Raw genomic sequence first — 23018 nt, forward strand, 5'->3', positions numbered from 1 at the left:
AAAAATAACAGTTTACCCATGAGTGTACCTTCCCATGGGTAGGCATACACTGCTAATTTTCATCTTTTTTCATTTCAGTTCTCATAGTAATCTTTGTACATAGATATCATTGTCTTCATATTATAGAAAAGGAAACATAGACTGAGAGGTTAAACAGTTTATTTAGTTTCACAGATGTTAAGTGATCAAGCCCAGTTTTATATGATTCTTTATATTGTGTAAGGCATGGTAAGATGGGCAGGTGAAATTAAATCATGGTTTTATAAAAGACTATCTTGTGATATCCTACATTAGAATCTCCTTGGGTATTCCTTAAGAATGTAAATTTCCTGGGTCTAATCTTAGAATTACTAAAACAGATTTTCTGGGATTTCATCACAATATATATTTGTAAGGTAGAATTGAAGTGATTTTTACATGCAGAAAAGTGTGAGAACCACTGGTTATATTACTTATTAAAAGTTATATATTACTTACTAAAAGCTATGTCTCTAACCTAACTAAATTCTGCAGATCTTCACAGTGACTTTTTTTTCCCTCTTAGGTTAGGCAGATTTTAGAGCTTTGTCCTAACTTGGAACATTTGGATCTTACCCAAACTGACATTTCAGATTCTGCATTTGACAGGTTAGTTAATTTTGAATATACAAATTTAATGATTTCTTAACTATGAATCAGTAGAATTGTTCTGTAGTTTTTCATTTACATAATTACAGTTTAATCATACTATTACTTTCTACTATCAGATTTTGGTCATGTTATGGTAGTAGCACCCTCCAATTCTTTGCTTTTGTCCTTAGGTCCCAGCTGATTCAAAACTTATATGTGTATCATCCTGTCACCTTTATAATCTTGTACTGTGTCTAGGCTTTTGAGCCTTGCTGTGTAACCATGTAGCTTGGTACTGTGTTTTAAAGAAGTTTTCATTTTCACTTGGGCTCCCAGTACCATTTGGCAAAGCTCCCTCTTCATAGTTATTCTAAAATTTTAACACTTTCTTCAAGCAACCCTCAGATTTTATTTCTTTGGATGCTGCTACTTCCTATTCTACCTTGCCCTGCTGTTTCCCACCCTAGCATTTATATCAGCACCTCTTTACCAATTTCAGAGGGAGAAATGTATTCTTCTCTGGCTAAGGCTAATTCTCTACCAATTCCTAGAGCTTGTTCTTCTGAATCTTTCTCCTCTAATTATTATTTTCTTTCTTTCATGTCTGTAGAGCCTTTCCTCTATTGGTTATTTTTCAGGATGAAAAACAGTCTCTCCCTTCCATACCCTTCTCCTTTCCTACTCTTCTTTTGGGTTAGCAATACTCTTAGTTCCTCATTACTCTTATTGTCTTTTCATATTCCTAGCATTTAAAGTAGTGCCTAACAACAGATATTCAGTAAATGATTGATTATATTAGATTTAAAATTTTTCTTGTAGTTTCCATTTACTTACGTATAATCAAATCTTTTGAAGAATTTAACAATATCCACTAATAGTTTTGTTACCTCTTAATTATAGTTGGTCTTGGCTTGGCTGCTGCCAGAGTCTTCGGCATCTTGATCTATCTGGATGTGAAAAAATCACAGATGTGGCTCTAGAAAAGATTTCTAGAGCTCTTGGAATTTTGACATCTCATCAGAGTGGCCTTTTGAAAACTTCAACAAGCAAAATTACTTCGACTACCTGGAAAAATAAAGACATTACCATGCAGTCCACCAAGCAGTATGCTTGTTTGCCTGATATAACTAACAAGGGCATCGGAGAAGAAATAGATAATGAACACCCCTGGACTAAACCTATTTCTTCTGAAAATTTCACTTCTCCTTATGTGTGGATGTTAGATGCTGAAGATTTGGCTGATATTGAAGATGCTGTAGAATGGAGACATAGAAATGTTGAAAGTCTTTGTGTAATGGAAACAGCATCCAATTTTAGTTGTTCCTCCTCCGGTTGTTACAGTAAGGATATTGTTGGACTAAGGACTAGTGTCTGTTGGCAGCAGCATTGTGCTTCTCCAGCCTTCGCGTATTGTGGTCATTCATTTTGTTGTACAGGAACAGCTTTAAGAACTATGTCAGCACTCCCGGAGTCTTCTGCATTGTGTAGAAAAGCATCAAGGACTAGATTGCTTAGGGGAACAGACTTAATTTACTCTGGGAGTGAAAAAACTGATCAAGAGACTGGGCGTGTACTTCTGTTTCTCAGTCTGTCCGGATGTTATCAGATCACAGACCATGGTCTCAGGTAAGTAATCTGTTGCAGAGTATTAGGAAATGAGCATGTTCTCATTCTCAAATGGAGTGGAAAATTTTGAATCTAAGTCATTCCTTTCAGCTGATTTATTTAACCGAAAGAGTTAACCACTTCAAAGAGTTGTCCTACTGCAAAATTTTGGAACGTTAAAACTTCAGCATGAAGTTTCAGTCAGTTCAATTGCTTTGTAATGTGGAAGAACATAAATTTAAAAGTTTAATAAATACAACACAATAAATACACGCAACACATTTTCTAAGGTGCTTTAGTGGATGTAAAGATGAATAAGATACAGTTTTTACCCTCTAGGACTCGTAACAGAGAAGAAAATATGTATACTATATTCTGTGTATTATTTGTGTACATCCTTTAAGGGATGTTGAATTAAAGATTCTATGGGGATCAAAGGAGAGAGAGAGAGACTTCTCATCCAGTTGTAGCAAATGATCAGAAAATGTTATGAAGAGGGACTTCCCTGGCAGTCCAGTGGTTAAGACTTTGCCTTCTGATGCAGGGGGTGTGGGGTCGATCTCTGGTGGGGGAGCTAAGATCCCACATGCCTCGTGGCCAAAAAACCTAAACGTAAAACAGAAGCAATATTGTAACAAATTCAATAAAGACTTTAAAAATGGTCCACATCAAAAAAAATTTTTTTAATCTTTAAAAAAAAAGATAAAATGTAATGAAGAGGTGGCCCTTAATTGAACCTTGAAGATAGATGAAGGATTTTGATAGGTGGCAGAGGAAGAAGAGACCATTCCAAGCAGTAGGGATCATTTGAGCCCACAGTAAAGCACTGTTTAACTGTTGTTAGGGTATTTTGCTGTTACGGTTGTTCTCAGCGTTAATAATTGTTTGATTATCTGTGGCATGAGCCTTCAGAAATTGACTTTATGTTTTCTCTTTTACCCTGTAATAGACTTGAATTTTACTAGGGCTCCTTAATAATGGGGTGTCAGGCATGTTAAACAATGAAAATTCATCCAACATAAAGCCTATTACCCCCTCTTGTCTTTTAAGTATGATCTTTAGCAGATTAAATTGAACTCAGTGGGGGATGTTCAAAGGAGTATTCCCGTTTGGTTGTAGAGAAGGATGTGTATTGGGGAATAGTGGGGAATAAGGCTATGACAGAGTTTGAATTCAGGGAAGAATTCATTTGGGGAATGGGGAACACAGGAACTATCTTACTTGATATTATTTGGACTGGTAGCTTATCAAAAAAGCTGCAATCTGAGTGCAGCTCAGATTTTAAAAAGTGCAACTCCTTTTAATCAGATTATCTTGAAGGAGTCTTTCTTAATCATTTAAATATTTATTGAGCATCTGTTGTGTGACTTGCCCTCTTCTAACTGCTCGAGATACAGAATAAATGACTCAAATTTCCTGCTTTCATAGAGTTTATAATCTAATGGTAGAAATAAGACAACAAAGATGTAATATCAGACTGAATGTTCTGAAGAAAAGTGAAATATGTCTATGGGGTAGAGAATACAGAGAATGCTCCTTCACATTTGATGGACAGGAAAGGCCTTGAAAAGAAGCATTTTTTAAAGTAGAGATTGGGATGAAGTTAGAGAGTGAATTTCTGTGCATTTCCTGGGAGAGAAGCTAAGGAAATCGAAACTACAAATTTGATTTTTAGAAACAGCTTTCTTCTTGCATTTATTCTGTTGGTTTAAAAAGTATTTCAGTTAACTTAATAAGTTCAGCTGGTGTTCAGGTTTGAGAACAAATACAACTTGTGCAAGCATTCACCTCAACTTGGGGGAACAGAGTTGCTAGTTGGGAGTATTCTGTGTATCCTTCTGTAATAGTCATTATGTTTTATTCAGGGATGGGTAGCATGAATTTTGGCAAGTTGGTTATGGGGCTTGTTAAAAGAGCATTCACTGTAAAAATGTAGGTTGAAAATCAAAGTTTTAAACTAGATTGAAGCCGTAGGGAACATATAGTGTAGTGTGTAGTCTTCATGCAGCATTATCTGGTTTTCATAGGAATGAAATAAAATAAATTTTGGCTGTCATTGAGTAGAAGTAGCCTGTTTAAATTTTCAGCCTTCGTTGGACCCCTCACATTGCCATTATTGTTTCGGTACAAACTATTCCTTTTTTCCTTGAATCCAAGGCAACTGCTCTTGAATCTTTTGCAGATAGCATGTATAGTTGGGTGTTACAGTTAAACATTCTCTCATTTGATCTTTCGGTTTCACAATATGCATTTAATGTAATTACTGATATGGTTAAATTTATGCCTACCATCTTACTGTTTGTTTTCCCCCTGTTTCTCTTTTCTTTATTCTTGTTTTGTCTTTTCCTGACTTGCTTTGGATTTATTAAGTATGGGTTGGCCAAAAATTTCCTTTGGTTTTTAAGTAAAAATAAAAGACATTTTTCATTTTCACCAAGAACGTTATGGAACAACATATTCACTGTTTTGTTCCACCACCTTCTGCCATTTTTGAGGCAACTTCATAATTCCATCTTCCCAAAACTTTTTATCTTTTTGAGCAAAGAACTGTTCCAGGTGCCTTTTAGTGTTCTAGGGAATTGAAATTTTTTCCATTGAGAGAATTTTGTAAAGACCGAACAAAATAATGGAAATCCGAAGGTGCAACGTCTGGTGAATACAGCAGATGAATCAGAACTTCCCAGCCAAGCTGTAACAGTTTTTGCTTGGTCATCAAAGAAACATGCGGTCTTGTGTTACCCTGATGGAAGATTGTGCGTTTTCTGTTGACTAATTCCGGACGCTTTTCGTTGAGTGCTGCTTTTGAGTTGGTCTAATTGGGAGCAGTACTTGTTAGAATTAACCTTTTGGTTTCTGGAAGGAGCTCATATTAGAGGACCCTGTTCCAGTCCCACCATATACATATCACCTTCTTTGGGTGAAGACTGGCCTTTGTTGTGGTTGGTGGCAGTTCATTTTGCTTGCCCCACGACCTCTTCCGTTCCACATTATTGTACAGTATCCACTTTTCATCGCGTGTCACAATTTGTTTCAAAACGGAACGTTTTTGTTACATTTCAGTAGAGAATTGCACGCGGAAATATAGTCAAGAAGGTTTTTTTCACTTATGTGGAACCCAAACATCAGAGCGATTAACATAACCAAGCTGGTGCAGATGATTTTCAGTGCTTGATTTGGATATTTTGAGTATGTCGGCTATCTCCTGCATGGTATAACGTTGATTGTTCTCAGTGAATGTCTTCATTTGGTAGCTATCAACCTCAACTGGTCTACCTGACGGTGGAGCATCATCCAGCAAGAAATTCCAGCATGAAACTTCGCAAACCACTCACACTTTCGATCAGTCATAGCACAATCTCCATACGCTGCACAAATCTTTTTTTTCGTGTTTCAGTTGCATTTTCACCTTTCTTGAAATAAGAAAGCATAATATGTCGAAAATGTTGCTTTTTCTTTCATCTTCAATTTTTGAGTGGCTACACAAAAATTCACTACTTTTGATAAGTTTTTTTTAAATGCACGCTGATATGACAGCCGTCACAAGACAATCTAACAAAATTGTTTCAAATGAACTTAAATATAACTAAGCCCTCCTACTAAAGCCATCTTACGGAAAATACGAACGAACTTTTTGGCCAACCCAGTACTTTTAGTATCAGTTTTATCTCTACTCTCGGTTAGTATATCATTTATTTAGTGTTTGCTTTAGGGTTTGTATGTACCTTGTAAATAAAATTGTGGTAAAATATACAAACCACAAAGGTTACCATATTAACGATTTTTTCTTAAATTTTATTTTATTTATTTTTCTAAACAGCAGGTTCTTACTAGTTATCCATTTTATACATATTAGTGTTTATGTGTCAATACCAATCTCCCAGTTCATCACACCACCACCACCCCCCTCGCCACTTTCCCCCCTTGGTGTCCATGTTTGTTCTCTACATCTGTGTCACTATTTCTGCCCTGAAAACCGGTTCATCTGTATCATTTTTCTAGGTTCCACATATATGTGTTAATATTCGATATTTGTTTTTCTCTTTCTGACTTACATCACTCTCTATGACAGTCTCTGGAAACATCCACGTCTCTACAAATAACCCAGTTTCGTTCCTTTTTATGGCTGAGTAATATTCCATTGTATATATATACCACATCTTCTTTATCCATAGGTCTGTCGATGGGCATTTAGGATGCTTCCATGTCCTGGCTATTTTAAATAGTGCTGCAGTGAACATTGTGGTACATGACTCTTTTTGAATTATGGTTTTCTCAGGGTATATGCCCAGTAGTGGGATTGCTGGGTCGGTTGGTGATTCTATTTTTAGTTTTTTAAGGAACCTCCATACTGTTCTCCATAGTGGCTGTATCAATTTACATTCCCACCAACAGTACAAGAGGGTTCCCTTTTCTCCACACCCTCTCCAGCATTTGTTGTTTGTAGATTTTCCAGTGATTCCCATTCTAACTAGTGTGAGGTGATACCTCACTGTAGTTTTGATTTGCATTTCTCTAATAATTAGTGACGTTGTGCAGCTTTTCATGTGCTTCTTGGCCATTTGTATGTCTTCTTTGGAGAAATGTCTATTTAGGTCTTCTGCCCATTTTTGGATTGGGTTGTTTGTTTGTTTAATATTGAGCTGCATGAGCTGTTTATATATTTTGGAGATTAATCCTTTGTTGATTTGTTTGCCAGTATTTTCTCCCATTCTGAGGGTTGCCTTTTCGTCTTGTTTGTAGTTTCCTTTGCTTTGCAAAAGCTTTTAAGTTTCATTAGATCCCATTTGTTTATTTTTAATAAATGGGTGTTGAATTTTGTTAAAAGCTTTTTCTGCATCTGTTGAGATGATCATATGCTTTTTCTTCTTCAGTTTGTTAATACGGTGTATCACATGGATTGACTTGCGTATATTGAAGAATCCTTGCATCCCTGGGATAAGTCCCACTTGATCATGGTGTATGATCCTTTTAATGTGTTGTTGGATTCTGTTTGCTAGTATTTTGTTGAGGATTTTTGCATCTATATTCATTAGTGATATACTTCTGTAATTTTCTTTTTTTGCCGGGTAGAGTAATCTTGATTGTAGGTTCTTCCCGTTCATCTCTTTAAGTGTATCATGCCACTCCCTTCTGGCTTGTGGAGTTTCTGCTGAGAAATCAGCTGTTAACCTTATGGGAGTTCCCTTGCATGTTATTTGTAGTTTTTCCCTTGCTGCTTTCAGTAATTTTTCTTTGTCTTTAATTTTTTCCAATTTGTTTTCTATGTGTCTTGTCATGTTTCTCCTTGGGTTTATCCTGCCTGGGAGTCTCTGTGCTTCCTGGACTTGGGTGGCTAGTTCCTTTCCCATGTTAGGGAAGTTTTCGACTATAATCTCTTCATATATTTTCTCGGGTCCTTTCTCCCTCTCTTCTTCTGGGACCTCTATAATGTGAATGTTGTTGCACTTATTAATGTTGTCCCAGTGGTCTCTTAGTCTGTCTTCATTTCTTTTCGTTCTTTTTTCTTTCTTCTGTTCCATGGCAGTTAATTCCACCATTCTGTCTTCCAGGTCACTTATCCATTCTTCTGCCTCAGTTATTCTGGTATTGGTTCTTTCTCGTTTATTTTTCATTTCAGTTATTGTATTGTTCATATCTGTTTGTTTGTTCTTTAATTCTTATAGGTCTTTGTTAAACATTTCTTGCATCCTCTCGATCTTTGCCTCCATTCTTTTTCCGAGGTCCTGGATCATCTTCACTATCATTCTGAATTCTTTTCAGGAAGGTTGCCTATCTCCACTTCATTTAGTTGTTTTTCTGGGGATTTATCTTGTTCCTTCATCTGGTACGTAGCTCTCTGCCTTTTCATCTCGTCTGTCTTTCTGTGAATGTGGTTTTTGTTACACAGGCTGCAGGATTGTAGTTCTTCTTGTTCTTGTTGTCTGCCCTCTGGTGGATGAGGCTATCTAAGAGGGTTTTGCAAGTTTCCTGATGGGGAGGGACTGGTGGTGGGTAGAACTGGCTGTTGCTGTGGTGGGGAGATCTCAGTAAAACTTTAATCTGGTTGTCTGCTGATGGGTGGGGCTGGGTTCCCTCCCTGTTGTTTGTTTGGCCTGAGACGACCCAACATTGGAGCCTATTGGGGCTCTTTGGTGGGTCTGAAGGTGGACTCTGGGAGGGCTCATTCCAAGGAGTACTTCCCAGAACTTCTGCTGCCAGTGTCCTTGTCCTCACGGTGAGGCACAGCCACCCCCTGCCTCTGCAGGAGACCCTCCAACACTAGCAGGTAGGTCTAGTTTAGTCTCCTATGGGGTCACTGCTCCTTCCCCTGGGTCCCGATACGCACACTATTTTGTGTGTGGCCTTCAAGAGTGGGGTCTCCTTCCCCCGGTGCTGTTGAAGTCCTGCAATCAAATCCCAGTAGCCTTCTAAGTCTGGTTCTCTGGGAATTCCTCCTCCTGTTGCTGGACCCCGAGGTTGCGAAGCCTGATGTGGGGCTCAGAACCTTCACTCCAGTGGGTGGACTTCTGTGGTATAAGTGTTCTCCAGTTTGTGAGTCACCCACCCAGCAGTTATGGGATTTGATTTGATTGTGATTGCCCCCCTCCTACCATGTCATTGTGGCTTCTCCTTTGTCTTTGGATGTGGGGTATCTTTTTTGGTGAGTTCTAGTGTCTTTCTGTCAGTGATTTTCAGCAGTTAGTTGTGATTCCGGTGCTCTTGCGAGGGGGAGTGAGAGCACGTCCTTCTACTCCGCCATCTTGAACCAGTCCTTCCATTTTAATGATTTTTAAGTGTACAACTCAGTGGCACTCTGAGTTCACAATGTTGTATAACATTGCAAATATTTCCAAAACTTTTTCAGCACTCACAACAGAAAGTGTAACTATCAAGCAGTAACTGCTTACTCTTCCAACCCTCCCAGGCTCCCTACTGTTTTACTTTCTGTCTCTATGTATTTGCATCATTTATACTACATAGATACATCATGTAAGTGGAAACATACAATACTTGTCCTCTCTGTCTGGCTTATTTCACTTAGCATAATGTATTCAAGGTTCATTCATGTTGTAGAATGTATCAGAACTTCATTCCTTACTATAGCTGAATAATATTCTGTATTTATATACCACATTTTGTTTATCTGTTTGTCATTGATGTCATCATCAACGGGCACTTGGATTGTTCTCCCTTTTAGCTGTTGTGAATAATGCTGCTGTGAATATTGGCATACAAGTATTTGAGTCCTTGTTGTCATTTTTTCTTTAATTTCTTTTAGCAGTGTTTTGCAGTTTTCAGTGTACAAGTCTTTTGCCTTAGGTAAGTTAATTCTTAAGTATTTTAATTTTTTGATGCTATTTTAAGTGGAATTTTCTTAATTTCTTTTTCAGATTGTTCATTGCTAGCATATAGAAATATAACTGATTTTTAAAAAATTAATTTATGTATTTTTGGCTGTGTTGGGTCTTCGTTGCTGCACGTGGGCTTTGTCTAGTTGTGGAGAGCAGAGGCTACTCTTTGTTGCATTGCACGGGCTTCTCACTGTAGTGGCATTTCTTGTTGCTGAGCACGGGCTTCAGTAGTTGCGGTGCACAGGCTTAGTTGCTCTGCGGCATGTGGGATCTTCCCAGACCAGGGTTTGATCCCGTGTCCCCTGCTTTGGCAGGCGGATTCTTAACCACTGCACAACCAGGGAAGCCCCTAACTGATTTTTGAATGTGGATTTTGTATCCTGCTACTCTTTCACATTTGTTTTTTAGCTCTTAATACAGTTTTTTTGGTGTGAATTTTTTAGAGTTTTCTATGTATAAGATCATGTCATCTACAAACAGAGATTATTTTACTTCTCCCTTTCCAACTTAGATGCCTTAAAATAATTTTTTTTTCTGGTTTAATTGCTCTGGCTAGAATTTCCAGTACTGTATTAAATGGAAGCATCCATAGTGGGCATCCTTATTAGGGGAAGAGCTTTCAGTCTTTCATCATTGACTGTGTTAGCTGTGTGTTTTCCATATATGGCTTTTCTTATGTTGAGGAAGTTCTCTTCTAGTCCTAGTTTACTGAGTATTTTTATCATAAAAGTGTATTTGATTTTGTCACATGCTCTTTCTGCATCAGTTGAGATGATCATGTATTTTTTTCTCCTTCATTCTATTAGTGTGGTATGTTAATTTGATTGAGAACCGCCCTTGCATCCCTGGGATAAAACTCACTTGGTCATGGTGTGTAATCTGTCTAATTTGCTCCTGGATTCAGTTTGCTCGTGTTTGTTGTGGATTTTTGCATCCATATTTGTAAGGGACATTTGGCCTGTAGTTTTCTTTTCTTGTGCCTTTGTCTAGCTTTGGTATCAGGGTAATAATACTGGCCTCATAGAATGAGTAGGAAGTCTTCCTCCTCTTAAGTGTTTTTTAAGAGTTTGAGAAGGATTGTTACTTCTCTAAATGTTTAGTGGAATTCACCAGTGAGGCATCTGATTTTGATTTCTTAGTTGGGAAGCTTTGATTACTAATTCAGTCTCCTTACTTGTTGTAGGTGTATTCTGATTTTCTGTTTGTTTGTTTGTTTTTTTCCTTGAGTCAGTTTTGTTACTTTTTGTGTTTCTAGGGGAGTTGTCCACTTCATCTAGGTTATACAATTTGTTGATATACAGTTGTTCATGGTACTATTTTATAATCCTTTCTATTTCTGTAAAATCGGTAGTAATGTCCTAACTTTCTTTTCTAATATTTATTTATTTATTTTTGGCTGTGTTGGGTCTTCCTTGCTGCGCATGGGCTTTCTCTAGAGTAGAGAAGAGTAGCGGGGGCTACTCTTCGTTGCAGTGTGCGGGCTTCTCATTGCAGTGGCTTCTCTTGTTGCAGAGCATGGGCTCTAGGCATGTGGGCTTCAGTAGTTGTGGCTTGCGGGCTTTAGGGTGCAGGCTCAGTAGTCGTGGCACACGGGCTTAGTTGCTCCGTGGCATATGGGATCTTCCCGGACCAGGGCTCGAACCCATGTCGCCTGCATTGGCAGGCGGATTCTTAATCACTGTGCCACCAGGGAAGTCCCCTAATGTTCATTTCTTACATTGGTAATTTGAGTCCTCTTTTTTTCTTAGTTATACTAACTAAATGTCAATTTTTGATGATCTTGTCAAAGAAACAAAGTTATACCTTCTATGTGTTCAACCTTTTAAAATTTATTAAGCCTTTTTTTGTGGCCAAACGTGATCTGAGTATTCCATGCGCACTTGAGAAGAATGTGTATTCTGCTGTTTTTAACCGGAATGTTCTCTTTATGTTTGGTAGGACTAATCTGTTATTAGTGTAGTTCAAGTTCTCTATTTCCCTCTTGATCTTCTGTCCACTTGTTCTATCCATTATTGAAATTGGGGTATTGTATTTCTGACTATTTTTGTAGGACTTTTCATTTTTCCCTTTAGTTCTATCAATTTCGTATCATATATTTTGGGGCTCTGTTGTTAAGTGTGTATATGTTCTCAGTTTTTTTTAATCTTCGTGGAGTACACCTTTTACCAATATATAATATCCTAATACCTTTTGCCTTTTGTAAACATTTAAAAATTTAAAGTCTTTTTTGTTTCGCAGTATTATAGTCACTCTTGCTTTGTTTTTGATTACCTTGTTTTTTTGGCCTCACTATGTGGCATGCAGAATCTTAGTTCCCTGACCAGGGATTGAACCCATGCCCCCTGCAGTGGAAGCCTGGAGTCTTAACCACTTGACTGCCAGGGAACTCCCCCCTTTTGGTTGCTTTTTGCTTGGAGTATCTTTTCTCATGCTTTTACTTTTAACCTCTTAGTGTTTTTGCATCTAAAGTGAGGTCTCTAATAAAGAGAATATAGATGGATCATGTTTTTAAAATTCTGAAGTTAAAAAATTTTTAATATAGTCTGTTAATCTCTGCCTTTCAGGAGGAGAATGTGATGGATTCATTTTTAAAGTAATTACTGATAAAGGAGACTTTACTTATGCCATTTGTCTGTTTCTTTTCCTTATGTTTTACATGCTTTTGTTCCTCATTTTCTCAGTGACTTCCTCTTTTTATGTTTTGTTTTGTTGTAATACACCATTTGATTCCCTTTTTCTCCATTTTCTTTGTTTTTTAAAGTTATTTTTTTAGTTGTTACCTTAGGGATACAATTAACATCTTGATCTTAAAACAACCTAGTTTGACAACCAGCTTAGTTTCAAACATGTACAAATACTCCACTCTTGACACCTCTGTCTCATCTCCTTTATATTGTTATTGGTACAGGTTACATCTTTATACATTGTGTGCCCTTTAACGTAGATTTATAATTTATAACGTAGATTTATAAAAAAACAGTGAAAGCATTTTTACTGTTTTATGCTTTTGTGTATGCATTTTTAACTAATTGCTTTCTACCTTCAAACAGTATTATACCACTTCACATAGAATGTAAGAATCTTAAAACAGTAATCGTCTGTTCCCCTCCCCATTCTTTGTGCTGTTTTTGTTACATATTTTATTTCTCTATATGTTTTAAAGCCCATAATACATTGTTAATATTTTTTCTTTAAACAATTGTCTTTTTTTTTTTTGGCCATGAGGCATGTGGGATCTTAACTCCCCGACCAGGGATCGAACCCGTACCCCCTGCATTAGAAGGTGAAGTCTTACCACTGGACTACCAGGGAAGTCCCAAACAATTGTCTTTTAGAAAAAATGAACAAAGAAGTCTTATTTCACCTTTTTTGCCATTCTTCATTCTTTTGTACAGTTTCATGTTTCCATTTGGTATTGTTTTTCTTTTGCCTGCAGAGTTCTCTGTAGTTTTTTGTACTGTTAAGTCTTTTGTCAGTAAACTCTCAGTTCTTGTCTGAAAAACTCTTTATTTCACCTTCATTTTAGAAAGATTTTCACTGTGTATAGAATTCTAAGTTGGTAGTTTTGTTTTAGCACTTTTAAGATGTTACATTGTCTTTCAGCTTGCATCATTTATGAGAATTGTATTAAATTTTTATCTTTGTTCTTCTGTATATTATGTGTGTCTTTTCTTTAGCTGCTTTAAAATTTTATTTCTGCTTTTAATGCAGTTTGCATATGGTATGCCTTGGTGTGGTTATCTTCATTGTTATCTTGCTTGGGGTTAATTGAGATTCTTGGATATGTTATTCCTAGCTTTCATAAAATTGAAAAACAAAATTCAGCCATTATTTCCTCAAGTACTTTTTCTCTCCTTCCTATTCTCTTACCCCTGCTTCTTGCTGGGACTTCCATGTATGTCAGACTTCTTGATACTGTACTATAGGTCACTTTAGTGTAATAGTTCCCTGGACTGTCATGACAAAGTACCACAAGCTAGGTGGTTAGAATGATAGAAATTTATTCTCTTAGAGTTCTGGAGATTAGAGTTCTATAATCAGGGTGTTGGCCAAACCATGTTCCCTCTGAAACCTTTAAGGGAGCATCCTTTCTTAACTCTTGAAACCTCTCATAGACCCAGGTGTTGCTTGGCTTGTGGCACTATGCCTCAGTCTTCACACGGCCATCTCCTTTTTGTGTCTGTATATCTGTGCGTCTTCACATGGCATTATCCGTGTGTGTGTGTGTGTGTCTAAATATCCCTCTTCTTATGAGAACATAAGTCATATTGGATTAAGGCCCACCCTAATGACCTGATCTTAACTTAATTAAATCTGCAAAGACCATATTTCCAACTAAAGTCACATTTATGATACTGAGGGTTAAGACTTCAACATATCTTTTTTTGATGGGGGTGGGAGGGGACACAATTCAACCCATAACACCAGGGCTTTTTTTTTCCTTACTGTTTTTGTTCTTTTTTCTCTTGGTGCTTCATTTTGGTTAATCTGGTTGTTCTTCAAGTCCACTAATTTTTGCAATGTCTAATCACTGCTAATCTCATTCAGTGTATTTTTTATTTCAGATATTGTATTTTTCATCTCTAGAAGTTTGATTTGGTACACTCGTGATCCTCCCTGATATATACATATACACACACATATAAGCACATCAATAATGTATGTAAATATATTAAAACATAAAAAAAACTAATATATAGACATGTTTTTTGTTTCATTATGTTCATATTTTCTTTTAAATCCTTGAGCATATTTAAAATATGAAATCTGTTTTAGTCATTATCTACTAATTTCATCATCTTTATCATTTATTGGTCTGTTTCTATTGATTCTTTTTTTCTGATTCTTTGAGTGTTTAGTAGTTTTTGATTGGATACCAGATAATGTGAATATACATTGTTGAATTCTGGATTTTGTTCTCATCTTTTAAAGATTAATACTTTGAATCACTCCCTGGTCTGTATTATTTCTGTAACTTGTATATATTTCTAAAACTTTTTTTCTTATTGCATGCATTATTAATACTTTGTTTAAATGTTTCTTTATTTGTTTGAGAGCAAAGAATGTATTTTGCATTTTACTGTGTAGACCTGTGCCTGACATACTTGGGTATTGGTGATAAAAAGTAGACTAGAGTGATCTTTCTAGTATGCATTTCTTATTACTTGTTATTACTCCTTTAAGCGTTTCAGTGAGTCTTATTGCCCTTTGGTTAAAGTTCAGATTCTTGGCCCTTGCTTGCCTCTGTAGTTTATATCTTGTTACCTTCTTTAAATCTCTTCCTTTTACTTCCTCACATCTTCACCTCTGCCAAAAAAAAGACAGCAAGTAGGTAAACATAAACATAACACACAAACACACAAAACCATCCTTTCTTTAACCATACTCAGCTATTTTCGTTTCCTCCAGGTATACAGGCATACCTTGTTTCATTGTACTTTGCTTTATTGTGCTTTTCAGATAATTGCGTCTTATACAAATTGAAGGTTTGTGGCAACCTTGTATTGAGCAGGTCTGTCAGTCCTATTTTTCTAACGGTATTTGCTTGCTTCACGTTTTTGTGTCACACTTAATTCTTCAATATTTCAAACTTCCATTATTATTATATTTGTTATGGTGATCTGTGATCAGTGATCTCTGATGATACTACTGTAATTGTTTTGGAGTGCCACAAACCATATAGGATGGCAAACTTAATCGATAAATACTGAGTATGTTCTGACTGCTTCAACTGGCTATTCCCCCATCTCTCTCCATCTTCTCCTGCCACCCTGTTTCCTGAGACACAACAGTATTGAAATTAGGCCAATTAATAACCCTACAGTGGCCTCTAAGTATTCAAGTAAAATGAGTCACACATCTCTCACTTTAAATCAAAATCTAGAAATGATTACACTTAGTGAGGAAGGCACATCAAAAGCCAAGCAAGATAGGCTGAAAGCTAGGTCTTTTGCACCAAACAGTTAGCCAGGCTGTACAAGCAAAGGAGAAGTTCTTGAAGGAAATTAAAAGTGCTACTCTATTGAACACATGAATGATAAGAAAGCGAAACAGCCTTTTTGCTGATAAGGAGAAAGTTTTAGTGGTCTGGATAGAAGATCAAACTAGCCACAGTATTCTTTTAAGCCAAAGCCTAATTCACAGCAAGACCCTAACTCTCTTCAGTTCTGTGAAGGCTGAGGTGAGGAAGCTGCAGAAGAAAAGTTGGAAGCGAGCAGAGGTTGGTTCATGAGATTTAAGGAAAGAAGCCATAACATAAAAGTACAAGGTGAGTACAGAGGAGAAGTCAGTGCCTGGCTTCAAAGGACAGGCTGACTCTTCTGTTAGGGGTTAATGCAGCTGGTGGCTTCGTTGAAGCCAGTGCTTATTTACCATTTTGAAAATCCTAGGGCCCTTAAGAATGATGCTAAATCTACTCTGCTTGTGCTCTGTAAATGAAACCACAAAGCCTGGATGACAGCACATCTGTTTACAACATGATTTACTGACTTTTTAAGCCCACTGTTGAGACCTACTGCTTAGGAAGAAAAAACGTTCCTTTCAAAATACTGCTCAGAGATAATGTACCTGCTCACCCAAGAGCTCTGATGGAGATGTACCATGAGATTAATGTTTTTTGATGTTGTTTGTTTTATAAATTTATTTATTTTTTGCTGTGTTGGGTCTTCGTTGCTGTGCACAGGCTTTCTGTAGTTGTGGCGAGCAGGGGCTACTCTTTGTTGCAGTGCGCGGGCTTTTCGTTTCAGTGGCTTCTCTTGTCTCAGAGCATAGGCTCTAGGCGTGCGGGCTTCAGTAGTTGGGGCACGTGGGCTCAGTAGCTGGCTCGTGGGCTCTAGAGCACAGGCTCAGTAGTTGTGGTGCACGGGCTTACTTGCTTCATGACATGTGGGATCTTCCCGGACCAGGGATCGAACCCGTGTTCCCTGCGTTGGCAGGCGATTCTTAACCACTGTGCCACCAGGGAAGTCCCTGAGATTAATGTTGTTTTCATGCCTGCTAACACAACATCCATTTTGCAGCCCATTGATCCAGGAGGCATTTCAACTTTCAAGTCTTACTATTTAAGAAATATATTTTGTAAGGCTATGTAGCTGCCTTAGGTAGTGATTCCTCTGAGCTAGGCAAAGTAAATTGAAAATCTTGAAAGGATTCACCATTCTAGATGTGATGAACATTTGTGATTCTTGGGAACATATCAAAATATCAACATTAACAGGATTTTAGAAGAAATTGATTACAACCCTCACGAATGACTTTGAGGGGTTCAAGACTTCACTGGAGGAAGTAACTGCAGGTTAGAAATAGCAAGAGAACTAGAATTAAAAGTAGAGTATGAAAATGTGACTGAATTATATCCGTGATAAAACTTTAATGGATAAGGAGTTGTTTCTTACGGATGAACAAAGAAAGTGGTTTCTTCCGATGGAATCTACTCCTGGTGAAAATGCTGTGAAGACTGTTGAAGTGGCAACAAAAGATTTAGAATATTACATAAACTTAATTGTTAAAGCAGTGGCAGGGTTTGAAAGTAATTGACTCCAATTTTGAAAGAAGCAGGGTAAAATGCTACAGAGCAATCATTCGTGGAAGGAAGAGTCAGTCAATGCAGCAAAAAAAACTTCATTGTTGTCTTATCTTAAGAAACCACCACGGCCACCCCAGCCTTCAACCACCACCTCGAGATCAGTCAGCAGCCGTCAACATGGAGGCAAGACCCTCCACCAGCAAAAAGATTATGACTTGCTGCTGAAGGCTCAGATGATACAATAAGTATTTTTAGCAATTAGCAATAAAATAAAGTATCTTAAATTAAGGTATGCATATAGTTTTTTAGACATACTGCTATTGCATACTTAATAGACTACAGTATAATGTAAACCTAACTTTTTTATATGCACCAGAAAACCAAAAAAATTGTGTGGCTTGCTTTATTGTGATATTCGCTTTATTGTGGTGGTCTGGAACTCAACCTGCAATATCTCTGAGGTATGCCTGTACTGTATTTCTCTGTCTTCATACATTTGCATTTGCTGTCTCTCTAACAAATGTTTACTGGCTAACTTCTGTTCACTTCTGCCTCCATTCCAGTTTAAACGTCACTTTTTAAGGGAAACCGTTTGTGACCCCTGTCCCCCTCCCTCCACCAAGGCCCTTAAATACGTTCCCAGGAGAGCATTCATCATATGATATTATAACTGCTTGTTTACTTTTGTCTTGTTTGATATCCCACTGGACTCAGTGAATGCATATACAGTTTACTCAAGTGTATTTGTGATATAAAGTTTTACATTCCATGCAGTCTGTCCTCAGTGTACTGAAAATTTGTAAGTTTTAGAACATGTAGCAGTTTCTGCATTGAGATACCTTCTGAGATCTTTTAGACCACTTTTTAGAAGCTGTTTTATTTTTTATTCTGAGCTATTCAACTTTATAGGAAAAAAAGAATCAATAAACTTTAAACAATAGTCTTCCTTTAAAGATGTCTATTTGTAATTACTGTGGCCCAGTCAAGCCACTGAAGTTCTGAACTGCCACTGTTACTAATTTAAACTGTAGGAATGGATCAGGGAATCTATGATTTAAGAAAAAGTCAGTCTTTTTCAGTCAAAATATAAGGAGAAGTATGCATTTAAATCTCTCACGTGTATTGGGGTCTTGATAAGCTCTTTTTGATAGGCCAGGTTTTTCTTGTAAACATGCAATGACAAAACATTAAAATGTATGTACTGATCTTTGTCCATCAGTGCCTGTCACTGAATATATAAATATTTCCATAGTTTATTCTAATCTCAGTAGTTTACATATTTTTACTTACCTTTACTTCCTAATTTCCATGTATCTGCATAATCATGCTATTTGTTTTTTTTACTAAATTTATTGTATTACTAGTTTTTGGATAGTGCTGTCAAGATAGACTGTCTCTAGTTTTCCCAGTTTTTGCTGTTCTATAGAGAAAATTGATGTTCTCAGTTTTGCTCTTGATATTTTTCAGCTCTGCCATTGTCATTTCAGTCAATTTCTCATTTTATTCTTTTTATGTAAATTGTTTTTTAAAATTCTTCTAGGGTATGCCATGAAAAGCAATGTTTTCATTTTTACTGAAATGAAATTCACATTAAATTCATTCTTTTAAAGGGTACAAATCAGTGGTTTTAGTATACTTATAAGGTTGGCAACCATTACCACTATCAAATTAGAAACATTTTCATTAAACCAAAAAGAAACCATTTACTCATTAGCAGTCATTCTTCATTCCTCTTTGCCCCCAGCCCCTGGTAGCCACTAATTTACTTTGTCTGTCTATTCTGCTTATTTTAGACATTTCATATAAGTGGAATTACATAGTATGTGGTCTTTTGTGTATGATTTTTTTCACTTAGCACAGTATTTTCAAGGTTCATGCATGCTGTGGCATGTATCAGTTCTTTATGGCTACATGATATTTATACTAAATTTTGTTTATCCACTCATTGATTAGTGGACATTTGGATTGTTTCCACTTTTTGGATATTATGAATACTGCTGCTGTGAACATTTGTTTGCAAGTTTTTCTGTGAACATATGTTTTCACTTCTCTTGGGTATATGCTGATTCTTTAACTCCTTGAGGAACTGCCAAACTGTTTAGTAATTTTCTTGATAATTTTTACTTAGTTTAGTAGGAGAGTGAAGATGACAATTCCAGGATTCATTACTTCCTTCCTGTAAGAATTGAGTTACTGTAATGTTCTTATAAAGAACATTTCATAGACTTGTTTATTGAATGTCTTCAGAAATGTCTCTGTTAAATGTATCCTGCCTAAGGATGAAGTTAGTTGTCATGTTTTATAGAGATACTTTAATTTTTCATTACCAGATTGAAAGGTCTGTTAATAGTCCATTGGGCCATAGGAATACATAAGTTTTCATAGATTTTACAATACATTTTAATTGTTAATATATTCTAATTGTTGAATTGCTTCTCTTACAGGGTTTTGACTCTGGGAGGAGGGCTACCTTATTTGGAGCACCTTAATCTCTCTGGTTGTCTTACTGTAACTGGTGCAGGCCTGCAGGATTTGGTTTCAGCATGTCCTTCTCTAAATGATGAATACTTTTACTACTGTGACAACATTAACGGTAATGCCTTTTAACAATGGGATAATTTTGGAGGAGTTGATTTAAAAAATTTTAACAGTTCTGAAAATTCTTAGGGTTTCTATTTTGTTTTCTAGATTTCTAATTACCAAACATTTTTACTTTCAGGTTTAGTCAGAAAGATAAGTTTTCTTATCTTTCTAAAGATAAATTTTCTTATCTTTTTAAAGATAAGTTTTCTTATCTTTCTAAAGATAAGTTTTCTTTTGGAGAGATATCTCAACTATCCATTCTGCCAGATTTTAGAAATATGTAATAGTTTAATCAATCTAAAGAGACAAGTTTTTATAGAATTACTAAAATTCTTATAAAATTTTGGGAAATTCCTCTAGAGTGAAAGAGCACTCATTAACATACAGCGTATTGCTGTTCTAGATACACCTAATTCTTAGGGATGTTAGAGTTAGTTTTCTTGTAGGACAAGAAAACTTCATAATGTAGTAGAAGAAGGAGGACTGCGGTAATGTGAACTCCTCAGAGACCCTGAATCTGGTTCCAAATAAATCTCTTGGAAGATTGAGGAGAATGGTGAGTGTGGTATTGGGAAGAGGCTGAGGTGCTTTAAATGTGATTAAAATTCCTATAGTATTATGGAGATTGAACCCTGAACCTACTTTTAACAACCATCAGGTAAACATTTCTTGATTTTTTTGTTTTATTTTTTTGCGGTACGCGGGCCTCTCACTGTTGTGGCCTCTCCCCTTGCGGAGCACAGGCTCTGGACGCGCAGGCTCAGCAGCCATGGCTCATGGCTCATGGCTCACGGGCCCAGCCACTCTGCGGCATGTGGGATCTTCCCAGACCGGGACGCGAACCCGTGTCCCCTGCATCGGCAGGCGGACTCTCAACCACTGTGCCACCAGGGAAGCCCCTTGTTTTATTTTTTAAGCCTATTCCTGCCCTGCAATGGGACTGTTTAATGTGCTTTTTCAAAGTACGTTCAGTGCCCTTTTGGGCATTTGATAATCACTGGTAGAGACTGAAGTCCTGAAGCATAAAAAGCTGCTCCTCAGTTATTAGTAAGGAAGTCAACCTCCTGTATTTATAATTGGAAAAAATTTACATGGTTCAGATTCTACTGTGTCTTTTTACATCATGTTTTTTTTTTTTTTTTTTTTTTTGGGTATGTGGGCCTCTCACTGTTGTGGCCTCTCCTGTTGCGGAGCACAGGCTCTGGTGCACAGGCTCAGCAGCCATGGCTCATGGGCCTAACCGCTCCGTGGCATGTGGGATCTTCCCGGACCGGGGCACGAACCCATGTCCCCTGCATTAACAGGCGGACTCCCAACCACTGTGCCACCAGGGAAGCCCATGTATTGTTATTTTTGAGAGTCCAGTTCATCTTAAGATCATGGGAAGATAAACGGAGTCTCTCAGGCAGAAAAATTGACAGACGCCAGCAAGACTAGAGGAATAGTATCTTCTTTAACGACATACCAGTAGGCAGAGAAGTTAGCAAATCTGCCATTTCTCAGAGATTAGATTTTTCTTAAAATGTATATGAAGAGACAGGAGATAGCAGCTCTTTTGTTTCTTGAATCACATTGGTGATGCAGGAGATGACCTCCCATGTTCTTGAAATAGCAACACTAACTTCAGGCATTTCTTTGCTCTCTGTTGCCTTTAGTGTATAAGAAGGAATGGGGAAAATTAATGTCATTTTAGTTGCAACCTGCTAAGTGTACAAAAGAAGGTGTGAGTGCTACAGTGCAGCACTTGCTGCTTTTGGGGATGCAATAAAGATATATATATATATACTTTTAATACACGGTTATGTCATTGTGGGTTCACTGTTGTACTTACTAAGGCTTATAGGACATATTATGAAAAGTAGTCAGTAAGCAATTATTTTTTGTAAGAAAAACACCTTATTGGTAGGTTGCATTTGAACTCTCTACACTGATTTCAGCATAGGTTATGCTGGTGGGAATAAATCTCAGAACCTAATTTGTTATACTTATTTTGGGGTATATAGATGTTATTGGATTGGTGGGGGGATTGGGTTTCACTTCATTTTTATGATCTGCCTACTACTTTTGTGTGTGTGTGTCTTTTTAAAAAAAAACTTCTTGAAATAATTTAGGTGTTGGGATAAAGTTAAATACTTAAAAACTTTTGCACTTTGTTAGTATGTTAGAATTCCTTTCATCTTGACTGGTTCTGAATATATAAATATTAAAGTGTTCCAAAGGAGCTGCTACATTCTTTTTGTTGAACGTTAAGTTTTTTTTGATAAATGAGTGGTAGTTTTCAATAAATGAATTTTAATGAATATATCTGACTTTAAAATGTTTGAAAGGAAATTGACCGTGCTTGTATAATCCAATACCAAGTCTCCTTTTACAGCTTCTTAAAGCATGATTTGGGGGAAATGGAAATCCTTTATAGTTTACAGGGTGACTTGTCATGTGAACTTATGTTCCAGAGTTCCAGCCAGTTGCTCATAAAGCAGTGCCCTGATACAATCTTTTCCTTAAAAGGCCATATGGACACTAGAAAGTGTTAGAATAAAGTTGCATTGTATCCAGTTTTGCAAGATGACACAGGATTCATCCAATATCTTTTATTATAATTCAACTTGTACAAATACTTAGTGACTATATTTAGCGCCCTTTTTATTATTATTTTTATTATTTCTGAAAGTAGTCAATATTTTTATACATGTTCTTAAACTAATAGGGAGCATATTTAGGTGACACATTATATTTTAATATTTGAGAGTAACACTTAACTAAAAATGTATTTTGTCAAAAGAGAGTTTACATAGTTAACTACCAGGTTGCTAACTAAAAGAAGTAAATGCTGATAAATAATACTCATTAACTAAAAAGTGCTAAGTAAAACAAAATTTTCTATTTCCTAAGCATTAGCAGAGATTTTGGAGAAGATAAATTAGTAATCAGATATTCAAACAGTGTCTGCTGTGAGCAAGACACTATACTAAGCATTAACATAAAATGCCATTTTTATTCTTAATGATTCTTTCATGACATTTACATTTGTTATTTGATTGATAAAAAAGTTAAGATTTAAGTATAAAAAAAGGCTTCTTAGCCATAACATTTAAAAAATTCCTTGTCATTTAAGAAGTGTTAGATGGAATTGCCTAGTTTTAGAGCTCTGAAGAACATTTGAACAATGATAGCAAATAAACTTGTTGTACTGATTTGCATTTCAATGTATGTTTAATTTATGAATTAAGATAGATTAGATCATAGTAGGTGACACAGTTTCAGATGATTTGCTCTCTTATGTTTCTAATTTAAGTTAAAGAGGAATTAAAGGTAAGTGAAGGTAAGTGCAGATATACAGCATAAGTAATATGCTTAAAATCTAG

At 36.6% G+C, this 23018-nt stretch overlaps 1 protein-coding gene across 4 annotated transcripts in view; it reads left to right on the forward strand.

Annotated features, from left to right (window-relative positions):
* FBXL5 (F-box and leucine rich repeat protein 5) overlaps positions 1-23018 on the forward strand; it is a 76336-nt gene that overhangs the window by 48860 nt on the left and 4458 nt on the right. For 2 of the 4 annotated variants that reach the window (XM_024741768.1, XM_024741769.1), the window contains exons 8-10: positions 545-627; positions 1510-2235; positions 19515-19663. In XM_024741768.1, the coding sequence (XP_024597536.1) occupies positions 545-627; positions 1510-2235; positions 19515-19663 (958 nt within the window). Of the gene's footprint in view, positions 1-544; positions 628-1509; positions 2236-9472; positions 9514-15710; positions 15793-19514; positions 19664-23018 lie in introns of those variants that run through there. The other 2 variants (XM_024741772.1, XM_024741771.1) reach the window with 2 other exon arrangements.

The sequence above is a fragment of the Neophocaena asiaeorientalis genome, unplaced genomic scaffold (genome assembly GCF_003031525.2).
Source record: "Neophocaena asiaeorientalis asiaeorientalis breed wild unplaced genomic scaffold, Neophocaena_asiaeorientalis_V1.1 scaffold218, whole genome shotgun sequence".
Classification (NCBI taxonomy): Eukaryota; Metazoa; Chordata; class Mammalia; order Artiodactyla; family Phocoenidae; genus Neophocaena; species Neophocaena asiaeorientalis.